The 12,974-nt window shown below is 36.8% G+C and overlaps 1 protein-coding gene across 4 annotated transcripts in view; it reads right to left on the reverse strand.

Moving 5' to 3' along the window:
- Nucleotides 1-12,677, reverse strand: part of slit1b (slit homolog 1b (Drosophila)) — a 94,718-nt gene extending 82,041 nt beyond the window's left edge. For 3 of the 4 annotated variants that reach the window (XR_012397418.1, XR_011008164.2, XM_009296502.5), the window contains exon 1: nt 12,367-12,677. Coding sequence is in view for 2 of the 4 variants with exons in the window: in XM_009296502.5 (XP_009294777.1) it covers nt 12,367-12,554 (188 nt within the window). In the remaining 2 variants the exon portion in view is untranslated. 4 annotated transcript variants of the gene reach the window in all.
- Between the last annotated feature and the right edge of the window lie 297 nt (nt 12,678-12,974).

Here is a 12,974-nt window from a genome sequence, read left to right on the forward strand (position 1 = left end):
CTGTCAAAAATAGTGTGATTTATTTGAAATATGTAACGCGTAAAAAAAATTTGACCCATTAAATTAACGCAGTTGCAGTTTTTTTCCTGATGTTGCCGACGTGGGTTCAACATGCAAAGAAATATGGATAAGACCAAGGAAGCACTTTTTGAAGGAAATTTTCAGTATAAAACAATTAATGTCGCATCACCAGGCTATCCAGCGTTTCTTCCAGTTTATTCTAATTTCGTATGTTTCATTTTAAATATTTCGAGTTTTGTTTTAAAGGAATTTGATACCGCATGGCGAACCTGTGCATTTCTGGACTCGCGTGATCCTTTAAGGTAATTAAAAATCGTCGGTAGGCTCTTAACAAGAGAATTATCGTAATCATATTAAAATTACATGTATTGATGTCCATGTAAATGTAGTTAGAAAGTGCCAGATAATGTCACGAACTGTCAAAGATAGCCCATTCCTCTGCCTTTCAGCATGCACTCTCAAATGTTTCATTACGTTTGATGTGTTTTCCCCTTAAACGTGTGTGTGTGTGTGTGTGTGTGTGTGTGTGTGTGTGTGTGTGTGTGTGTGTGTGTGTGTGTGTGAGTGCATGCATGCGTGCACGCCTCCTAGCAACAACAAAAAATGCCTAAACGTCGTCGTCTCTATCCCTTAAAGTTGTTTAAATGTTTAGAGATGGTGTGACCAAAGTCAATGTAAGAATTATTCTTTGGTGTGACTCAACTACCTGTGCGTGCCTTGATATACCCCTTGATGCTTTTTATGTCTTTGTCACAGCACCAGTGGAAACAAATTTAGACACAGAAATCCATATGCTGATTAAGTGATCCTGAAGAGTCTGTTCTCACTCTCAGCTCACATCGTTCAAAAGAAAAGGTCCACATTGTCCCCCGATAATGTCAACAGACTGGATGGTTTTAGCAACTGGCTGAATGTAAAGGAGGACTAAGCAAAATTGTTTATGCTTTAAAATTAATGTTCTCAACTTACAGCAATACAACTTTACAATGAGTACAATTGTTTTTATTCAATACTTTATTAATATTATTATTATTATTATTATTATTATTATTATTATTTTCCATTTTCCAAATCTGCAATGCCTGTATTTTAGCTTTTTTTTTTTTTTTTGCAGTCCACTTAGAATCCAACAAGGAAATCTTTTTTTTTTTCTTTATTGGCATTGGTTGTTTTGAAATTCAGATGACACTGACATGCCTGTGTTTTTATTTCTGTAATAAATATGGCTGTCAAGCCAGGAACTTGATGGTTTATTGTGGGTTTGTTGTTTACATGAAGAAATATGTGTTACAAGTTAAACAAAAATTCGAATAAACAATTTTATTTTTAATTTAAATAGTTGTTGTCTTGCGTTTACATTAATTTTACATTTGAATAGCCAAAATTGCAAGTTTCAGTCCTTCAAATGTGATTAATTATGATTAATTGCAAAAAAAGTGTGATTATTTGATTTTAGAAAAATGTAATCGATTGACAGCAATAAATGAATATATATATATATATATATATATATATATATATATATATATATATATATATATATATATATATATATATATATATATATATATAATCAGAATTATTAACCCCTTTTTGAATACTTTATTCTTTTTTAAATATTTCCCAAATGATGTTTACTAGAGCAATGAAATTTACACAGCATGTCTGATAATGTTTTTACTTCTGGAGAAAGTCTTTTTTGTTTTATTTCGGCTGTAATAAAAACAGTTATTAATTTTTTAAACACCTTTTTAAGGTCAAAATTACTAGCCCCTTTAAGCACATTTTTTTCGACTGTCTTATCTGTCCAGGGGGTACCAATGGACCTTTAATACTTGCCCCCCACCAATCACTACTAAATCTCTAATTCTAGTTTGATTAAACACTTAATCGATTTATTTGATATATTTTTCTACAAACCAACATCCGGTTCCAAATCTAGATACATCTTTTGTAACCTGCAACCCTATTCCTCATTCTGAAACAAGTCCTAATGGATCTTCACTATTTGCCCCTCACCAATCCCTTTTGATTCTAGATTAACCAGAATCATTTATTTAACGTTTAATATTGCATTTAGTTCATTTTCATTGAAGCTAACATCTAGATCCAAAGCTAAATTGTCAACCCTGTTACCAGCAACTCTATTCCTAGACCTTCAATATTTGCCCCCTACCAATCGCTCCTGATTCGATCTCTGAGGAACAGCTAGGTTTACACGGCTCCCTTTCACAGAACATCCGAAATATGACCTAGATATACAACACGATGGTCCAATCAATCAGTTTACGTTCACCACCAATTAATTTCGCTGCAAAGCCAAAAACAGGCTGTGCACAAATAGCCCGTCTGTTCTGAACTCTATTATTGGCCAGCGATATCATGCGGAGCCGTTTGAGTAGCGTTGCAGTCCTCGGCAGCCTTTTGCCCTCCGTCCCGACCCTCCGCCTCCCCCCAGTCAACTCAAATAACGCTCCATTCTCTCCCGCTGCAGGGGCAAGGCTCATGGGACGGAGGGGGATATTATTTGGCCGGTGCAGTCTCCTTGATAAATGACTCTCTTTGCTGCGGATCGCCTAGGGATTGTGCTCCTCACTACAGAGCCGCTGGTTGTTATCAATATTGCTTTCACTGCTAATTGCTCAACAGGGTTGAACCCCATCTAAATGCCTTTTCATTGTTTATTTCAGCTCACGCTTTTTCCAATCGATTGCTGGTCCTGAAACATTATTTCCATTGAAGCAAGTGTCTACGCCTTGAGGGTCGGTATAGCGTTTACTATTGTTTGGTGAGTATTAATAGGTGAAATCCAGTGTTTACAATAGGAATCAATGCAATTGGAAATTTGGTGTGAGGGTGAAAATGTTTCTCAAGAGGTTCAAAAGAAAGCTGCTTAGTTAAAAAGGTGGCATCTTGGGATCTTTAGATTATCATTTTGCCTGGAAAACTTTGATGAACTTTGGCTGTCCGCTTAGTGACTTAGTTTTCACAATGCAATAAGACACATGGAAGTCCGAAATGTTCGCAAATGTTTTTTTTTTTCGTATTCATATGCAAAATATTCGTCACGTAAACAAAACTTGCACACTGAGTCCGATGTGTATTATTTAATCCATTACGAAAAGCATTTCAGAGTCAGTTCAAACCGTGATACTTTGCTCTAATCTCTCTTCTCCAAAGTAAAAAAATAAAGAGAAAGTGAGAATGGAGAGTTCAGAGAGTTCAATTATCACCAAGTGCAAAGTTTATTTCAGGAAATCAGTTGAATTTTGATTCATTGCTTGTGATACTTGACAGAATAACGTATGTAAATCTTGAACAATGACTGGCAGTACCTACAAACATTGGCTGCTTTGACACATCGAAGCAAGGAACCGAAAGCGGACCATGCTTTCTGTTATAATATCTATAGTACAGTATGTCAAAACATCATTAGAGGTTGATATTTGGTTGATTTTATGTTGTGTTGGAAAGTGACCAAACTCCAATGTTGAGCCAACAATTTAAACTAACGTCATTTTGACATCAAATACTGACATTTATTCGTCAGGTTTGGCAACCAAAATGCAACGTCTGATAGACGTCATAGTGGTCACATTTACACAACGGCAAGCTGTAACATCATTAGACAACCCGGGCTCATTGTGGAAAATGTAGCCCCGCGGATATTTCTGCGGACCGCGATTTACGTCCCGGGAGGTACGTATTCGAGCGGTTTTTGTTTTCGCGGATCGCTAGAGGCCGCTGTGCGCGCTTTTTCGCGTCTCGGGCGCCTCTCGTGAGCGTGCGCCGTTCGCGCCCATGCCGTTCGCGCCCGCGCCGTTCTGCACGAAAAGCCGCCGGATCGGCCGACTCGGCCGCCCTCCTCCTCCTCCTTCCCTAAACCCGAGCGACGGTTCACAAAAGCCGTCCAGAAAAAAAAAAAAAAGCAAAAGCCCTCGTCTTCGATTTCGACCACGTTTTCGGATCCCGCCGCGTTCTCGCCCTTATTTTTCGGATTCTGTTTTTTGTTTTACCTGATTTCCGGAACCACTGTTCCCCGGACTCGATCCCGGTCATCTTCCCCGCGGCCGGCTCCTCCTCCTCCGGGGCCTCCGCCAACGCAACGCTGTGAGCTAAGCGGACAAACTGGTTGCATCGGGAAAGCCCTCCTCTTGGAGGCGAGCCGTCGGCCGGCGATCGCAAAGAGGAGGGGTGGAGCGGCGCCACACCGCCCCGCAGCGGTCGCTCGAAAAAAACTAATCGCGGTCTCCAGAAACGTCCGCGGGGCTACGTTTCCATAATGAGCTTGGGTTGTCATTAGATGTTGATATTTGGTTGTTTTTAGGTTGTGTTGGAAAAAGTGACCAAAATCCAACGTTGAGCCAACATCTTAAACCAACGTCATATTAATGTTAAATACTGACATTTGTTCGTCAGATATGACAACAATAATCTGACTTCATCTCAGGGAACCGAGTTTGAGATTAATAGCTATATTTCCATTAACCTATTTTTATGCGCATTTTGAAATATCGCATTTAAAAATTTTTAGCTGAATTGGCAAATTTTGAAAATTGAGTAGGACAAACATTTGATCTGATAAGAAAAAATAAGCATAAACTATATTGGAAACAAATAAACTCCAGCATTCGCATCAAAAAAGTCACGTGATAAAAATTGGCCCAATGGTACAGAACTAATTGACAAATCAGCAGAGCGACCACATTGTAAAACTTCTGAAATGTTGGTTTGGGCTTTCTAAAATCCCTCAGCCAAAGTCTGTCATCACAGTGGTTCAGTATTATTATATTATTAGCATTATTGTTGTTATTATGATTATTATTATTATATAATTATTATTATTATTATTATTATTATTATTTATTATGATTATTATTATTATTATGTTTTTATATTGTTATTATTAAATTATTATTATTATTAATAATATTATTATTATTACTATTGTTATGTTTTTATATTATTATTATATTATTTTTATTATTATTATTACTATTATTATTATTATATTATTATATTTTTTTTAATTATTATTATTATTATTATATTAGTATTATTATTATTAGTAGTAGTAGTAGTATTATTACTATTGCTACGTTTTTATTATTATTATTAAATTATAATTATTATTATATTATTATATTAAATTATATTATTATTATTGTGATGTTTATATTATTATTATTATTACCGTTACCACAGTGACTTCGTCTACCACAGCAAATTCTGTTTCTCTATTTTATATTTGGTGCCAGTGTAATAGGTTTATATAGGTGTAATAGTGTAATAGGTGTAATTTTTTTTTTTGGATTTTTAATTTTTAATTTTTTTTAACTAATTGGATGGAAACGCTGCTTTATTCGCGGATGTTTCAAGTGATATAGCTTATTCATACATGCCAAGTGACTCATGTTCTGATGAGTGAAACATATCTATATTTACAAATATTTATTCATCATAGACAGTGCAAGTAGTTAGGACTTTTCAACCAACTTTCTGGAGTGAGAAGGCTTTTGGACCCCCCTCAATTGTATCTGTGGGAACCGCTCAGAGATTGGTCAAATATTTGTGCAGACTAAAAGCAAGTCATGCAGGTCTGAACTGACGTGACAGAACTTTCATTAAATCTTTGAGTGGATCGTTCCTTCAAGTGTACGATCAGCGATATGAGGCACTGCGACATGACAAACAATCTTAGAGAGTAAACATAAGATGCGCCTCTGAAAGCAAGCTGACGTGAGGAAGCCATAACCGGAATTACATCCTGTAAATCAATGAACATAATGTCCTGCAGTATCAGTTACATCTGACTGATCTCTGGAGTCTGATGGACACACACTGAACGCTCTGATAGCAGATCCTGTAAACCTCTGACACACACACACACACACACACACACACACGAGTATCAACACAACCATGCTGGAGGCGCTACAAACAACAACACCACTACTGTGCAGGATCTGTCTGTCTGTCTGTCTGTCTGTCTGTCTGTCTGTTGTCTATCTATCCATCCAAAAGCCATTTGTTCTGTCTGTTTCTATCTTTCCACTTGTCATTTGTTTCATCTATCCATATATTTATCCATCCATCCATCCATTATTTGTTTCATCCATCCATATATTTATCCATCCATCCATCCATCCATCCATCCATCCATTATTTGTTTCATCCATCCATATATTTATCCATCCATCCATCCATTCATCATTTGTTTCATCCATTCATATATTTATCCATCCACCCATCCATCATTTGTGCTATCCTTCCATATATTTATCCATATATCCATCCATCATTTGTTCCATCCATCCATATATTTATCCATCCATTCATTCATCCATCATTTGTGCTATCCATCCATTTATTTATCCATCCATCCATGCATCATTTGTACTATCCATCCATATATTTACCCATCCATCCATCCATACATTTACCCATCCATATATTTACCCATCCATCCATCCTTCATTTGTGCTATCCATCCATATATTTATCCATCCATCCATATATGTATCCATCTATCCATCCATCAATCCATCCATCCATCATTTGTTCCATCCATCCATATATTTATCAATCCATCTGTTATTGTTTTATCCATCCATTTGATCCATCCATCCATCCATCCATCATTTTTCCATCCATCCATTTGTTCTACCTATCCAACCATCCACCTATCATTCAATCCATCCATCCACCTATTATTTGTCTCATCCAACCATGTGTTCTATTCTTCCATCGATCCATTTGTTCTATCCATCCATCCATCAATCCATCTATTTCTTTCATACATCCATCCTTCCATCTATCGGTCATTTGTTCCATCCATAAATTTGTTCTACCTATCCAACCAACCACCTATTATTCAATCCATCCATCCACCACCCGTTATTTGTGTCATCCATCAATGTTCTATCCTTCCATCTATCCATTTGCTCTATCCATCCATCCATCTACCATTCTTTCCATCCATTTATTCATCCAACCATCTGTCATTTGTTCCATCCGTCTATCCATCCGTCCATCATTTGTTTCATCCATCCATTTGTTCTATTTTTTTTATCCTTCCATTTGTTCTATGCATCCATCCATTCATCAATTAATCAATCCATCTATCATTCTATCTATCCATCCATTCATCATGCATTCCATCCATTTCATTTGTTTTATCCATTTGTTGTATCCATCCATTCATCTATCTATCTTTCTATCCATCAATCCATCCATTCGTCATTTGTTTCATCCATTCATTTATTCTATCTATCCATCCATCCATCCTTCCATCCATTAATCAATCCATTTATCATTCTATCTATAATCCATCCATTCATCCATCATTTGTTCCATCCATCAGTCTGTTCGTCATTCGTTCCATCTGTTTGTTCTATCCATCCATTCATCTATCTATTTTTCTATTCATCAATCCATCTATTCATTTGTTTCATCCATCCATTTGTTCTATCTATCATCCATCCATCAATCCATTCTTCCATCCATTCATTGATCAATCCATCCATCTACCATTCTATCCATCCATCAATCCATCCAACCATCTGTCATTTGTTCCATCCGTCTATCCATCCATCCATCATTTGTTTCGTTTGTTCTATTCTTCCATCCTTCCATTTGTTCTATGGATCCATCCATTCATCAATCAATCCATCTATCATTCTACTATCTATCCATCCATCCAAACATCATGCGTTCCATCTATCCATCCGTCATTTGTTTCATCCATTTGTTGTATCCATCCATTCATCCATCTATCTTTCTATCCATCAATCCATCCATCCGTCATTTGTTTCATCCATTTGTTGTATCCATCCATTCATCCATCTATCTTTCTATCCATCAATCCATCCATTCGTCATTTGTTTCATCCATTCATTTGTTCTATCTATCCATCCATTCTTCTATCCATTAATCAATCCATTTATCATTCTATCTACAATCCATCCATTCATCCATCATTTGTTCCATCCATCAGTCTGTTCGTCATTCGTTCCATCCGTTTGTTCTATCCATCCATTCATCTATCTATTTTTCTATTCATCAATCCATCTATTCATTTGTTTCATCCATCCATTTGTGCTATCTATCATCCATCCATCAATTCATCCATCCTTCCATCCATTCATTAATCACTCCATCTATCATTCTATCCATCCATCCATTATATGTTCCATCCATCCAACCATCTGACATTTGTTTCATCCATCCATCTGTCCGTCAGTTGTTCCATCCATTTGTTGTATCCATCCATTCATCTATCTATCTTTCTATAAATTAATCCATCCATTCGCCATTGATTTCATCCATTCATTTGTTCTATCTATCCATCCATCCATCCTTCCATTCATCAATCAATCCATCTATCATTCTACTATCTATCCATCCATCCAAACATCATGCGTTCCATCTATCCATCCGTCATTTGTTTCATCCATTTGTTGTATCCATCCATTCATCCATCTATCTTTCTATCCATCAATCCATCCATCCGTCATTTGTTTCATCCATTTGTTGTATCCATCCATTCATCCATCTATCTTTCTATCCATCAAACCATCCATTTGTCATTTGTTTCATCCATTAATTTATTTCTATCTATCCATCCATCCATTAATCAATCCATTTATCATTCTATCTACAATCCATCCATTCATCCATCATTTGTTCCATCCATCAGTCTGTTCGTCATTCGTTCCATCCGTTTGTTCTATCCATCCATTCATCTATCTATTTTTCTATTCATCAATCCATCTATTCATTTGTTTCATCCATCCATTTGTGCTATCTATCATCCATCCATCAATTCATCCATCCTTCCATCCATTCATTAATCACTCCATCTATCATTCTATCCATCCATCCATTATATGTTCCATCCATCCAACCATCTGACATTTGTTTCATCCATCCATCTGTCCGTCAGTTGTTCCATCCATTTGTTGTATCCATCCATTCATCTATCTATCTTTCTATAAATCAATCCATCCATTCGCCATTGATTTCATCCATTCATTTGTTCTATCTATCCATCCATCCATCCATCCTTCCATCCATTAATCAATCCATCTATCATTTTATCTATCATCCAACCATTCATCCATCTGGCTATCCTGGCAACTTTTGTGCACCATTTTTTTTAAATGTGGGCCGGTCAGTTTTTTTTTTATTTGTTATTATTTTTTATATGTATTGTTTTTACATGCAGGCAGCTTTTATCCCGTGCAAGATGTAAATATTATGATGATGATGCTAATAATAATAATAATAATAGTAAACGTTCAGCATTTGGCCCAATCGTGATGGCCGGCTGGTTTCGAGAGGGGCCGACCCAATCAGAGGTTACGTGTACATAATCAAAATCTGGCTAGAATGTCAAGCAAACAGTGTAAGTGCAACACAAGCTAATTGTCAGAGATCGACCGTGAAAAAGGGAAAGGTGCTGAAAACCTCAGAGAAAGCAAAAAAAGGCTGTAAAATCAGATGCTGCCAAATGCATAGAGTTAACTGAAATATTCTCGAAAAGTTTAAATTCGGCCGCTGCATTGGAGGACAGTAGCGCGGTAGAGGAGGTAAGAAGAAAACCGAAAATATACTTCTTTCTATCTATCTCTCCATAAATAATTTTTCTTTCTATCCATCAATGCATCTATTCGTCATTTGTTTCATCCATTTATTTGTTCTATCTATCCATCAAATATCCATTCTAGCATCCATTAATCAATCCATTTATCATTCTATCATCCATCCATTAATCAATCAAATGTTCCATCCATCTAACCATCTCATTTGTTCCATCCATCCATCTGTTTGTTATTTGTTCCATCCATTTATTCTATCCATTAATCCATCTATCTGTCATTTATTTCATCCATATATTTGTTCTATCCATTCATCCATCATATGCTCCATCCATCCATCTTTCTATCATTTGTTCCATCCATCCATCCATCCATCCATCATTTGTTCAATCCAACCATCTATTTATCCATCAACCCGTCATTTGTTCCATCCATCCATCATTCTATCCATCCATCCACCCATCCATCCATCCGTTGTTTGTTCCATCCATCCAACCATCTATTTATCCTTCCATCCATCCATCCGTCAATTGTTTCATTCATTCATTCAACCGTCTATTTATCCATCCATCCATCATTTCTTCCATACATCATTGTTCTAAATATCCATCCATCATTTCTTCCATCCATCCATTGTTTTATCCATCCATCTATCCTTCCATCAATGCATCCGTCATTTGTTCCATCCATCCATCATTTGTTCCATCTATCCATCAAGGGACTCGAACCAGCAAGCTTCTTGCTGTGAGGCGATCGTGTTACCCACTGCGCCACCATGACGCAATTTATTATATATTTAAAACAATAAATTGAAGGGCATCCACTGTGTAAAGCAAATGCTGGATAAGCTGGCGGTTCATTCCGCTGTGGCACCCATGATGGAAAAAAAAGGATTACATCGAAGCAAGATGAATGAATGAATTGAAAAATGAAATAAACAAGGGAACTTGGGCTTCGCAAAACTACAAGCTACAGTACTAATCATGGCTATTGATTTTATTTCATTAAAGCTAATGTTTAACAGTGTTATTAAAACAACTAACTGAAACATGGCTGCAACATGATCTAAATACAACAATTATTAAATCAATATCACTAAAATAACTTTCCCACTGGCTGACAGTCAATAAGATACTGATTTATTGTACATATACATCCCTTTTCAGTTAATTTTATAATAGCGCTTAAATGTTTTTACATGTTTTCAATAGTATTTCCTACTTCCTTAACTTGTTGGACACAACTTTTGTGTATTTTAGACTCTCAAACACCTAAAGCACAAGCTTTTAAAGCTAAATAATACACAACATTAAAATACAGTTGAAGTCAGAATTATTAGCCCCCTTTGAATTTTTTTATTTTAATAAATAATGACAGAATTTATGAGTGAACCATCCCTTTAAAGCCAAAACACAGTCTTAAAAACACAATAGAAGATATTTTGAAGAAAGCCAAAAAACTTGTAACTATTGGCTTCCATAGTAGTGAAAACAAATACTATGTAAGTCAATGGTTACCGGTTTCCAACATTCTTTGAAATATCTTTTCTTGCCTTCAACAGATGAAAGAAACTCATAAAGGTCTGAAAAGAGTAAACCGTGAGTGAATAATGACAGAATTTATGAGTGACCTATGCCTTTAAAGCCAAAACACACAGCCTTCAAATGCAATAGAAGATATTTTGAAGCAAAACCTGTAACCATTGACTTCCATAGTAAAATAAAAATACAAATACAATGGAAGTCAATGGTTACAGGTTTTTTAACATTCTTCAAAGTATCTTCTTCTGCCTTCAACAGAAAAATAATCATAAAAGTCTAAAGCAAATAAACAGTTAGGAAATAATGACAGAACTTATGAGTGAACTATCCCTTTAAACCCAAAACACAGCCTTCAAACGCAAAATAAGATATTTTTAAAAGCAAGCAGAAAAACTGTAACCATTGACTTCCACAGTAAAACAAAAATACAAATACAATGAAAATCAATAGTTACCGGTTTTCAACATTCTTTGAAATATCTTTTTTTGTTCTAAGCCAAAAACATGCAACCATTGACTTTCAGAGTGAAGCAAAAATACAAATACAATGGAAGTCAATGGTTACAGGTTTCCAACATTCTTCAAAATATCTTCTTTTGCCTTCAACAGAAAAAAAACTCATAAAAGCCTAAAGCTAGTAAACCGTGAGTAAATAATGACAGAATTAATAAGTGACATATCCCTTTAATCCCAAAATAATGCAGCCTTCGAACGCAAAAGAAGATATTTTTAAAAGCAAGCAGAAAACCTGTAACCATTGACTTCCAGAGTAAAACAAAAATACAAACACGATGGAAATTGTTAACAGTTTCCAAAATTCTTCAAAATATTTTCTTTTGTCGTAAGCCAAAAACCTGTAACCATTGACTTCCATAGTAAAGCAAAAATACAAAAACAATGGAAGCCAATGGTTACCGGTTTCCAACATTCTTTGAAATATCTTCTTTCACCTTCAACAGAGGAAAAAAACTCTTAAAGGTCTGAAACGGTGAATAAAAAATGACCGAATGAACATTTTTGGGTGAACTATCCCTTTAAACCCGAAACACGGTTTCCAACATTCTTTGAAATATCTTCTTTTGCGCTTTACATTTACATTTCTGAGTGAACTATCCCTTTAAAGCCAAAACACGCAGCCTTCTCCATTCACAAACACACGCACATGGAGTGACGTATAAGGACACAAACGCTCCTTGCGGTACTCACAGGCGCTCCGTGGTTTTGGGGATGTTTCGCGGGACGCTTTTAAAGGCAAGTCCATGGCAGTCCACAGTGGATCCGGTGCAGGAGCAGTGAGGAGGACAGGCTCCAGAGCGTCCCGAGAGGAACAGAGACAGCAGCAGAGCCCAAATCCACAGTCCAGAGCTGGGACGCGAGCGCTCGGTGTCCGGCATCTCCAAAAGCCCACAGCGGACACTGCGGGACACACATAAACTGCAGGACAGGAGAGGACGCAGGAGATCTCTGTCCTGTGTGTGTGTGTTTGTGTGCTCTTTGTGCCGTGGTTCCCCTTCTCCAGGGTAAAGCTGTGTGTATGTGTGTAGGAGAGAGAGAGAGAGAGAGAGGGAGGCTGGATCTCCCACACGTGTGCTCTCTCTCTCTCTCATTCACAGAGAGGGAAAATCATCCATCACTACATCTGAACATCACTGATCTGACTCCTCCCCTCAGCACACACACACACACACACACACACACACGCACACACGCACACACAGAGAGAGGGGACACACACACAGAGAAAGAAAAGCACACACACAGAGAACACACATGCAGATACACATACACACTCATCTACTGTATACACACACAGA

This window comes from Danio rerio, chromosome 22, assembly GCF_049306965.1.
Source record: "Danio rerio strain Tuebingen ecotype United States chromosome 22, GRCz12tu, whole genome shotgun sequence".
Lineage (NCBI taxonomy): Eukaryota > Metazoa > Chordata > Actinopteri > Cypriniformes > Danionidae > Danio > Danio rerio.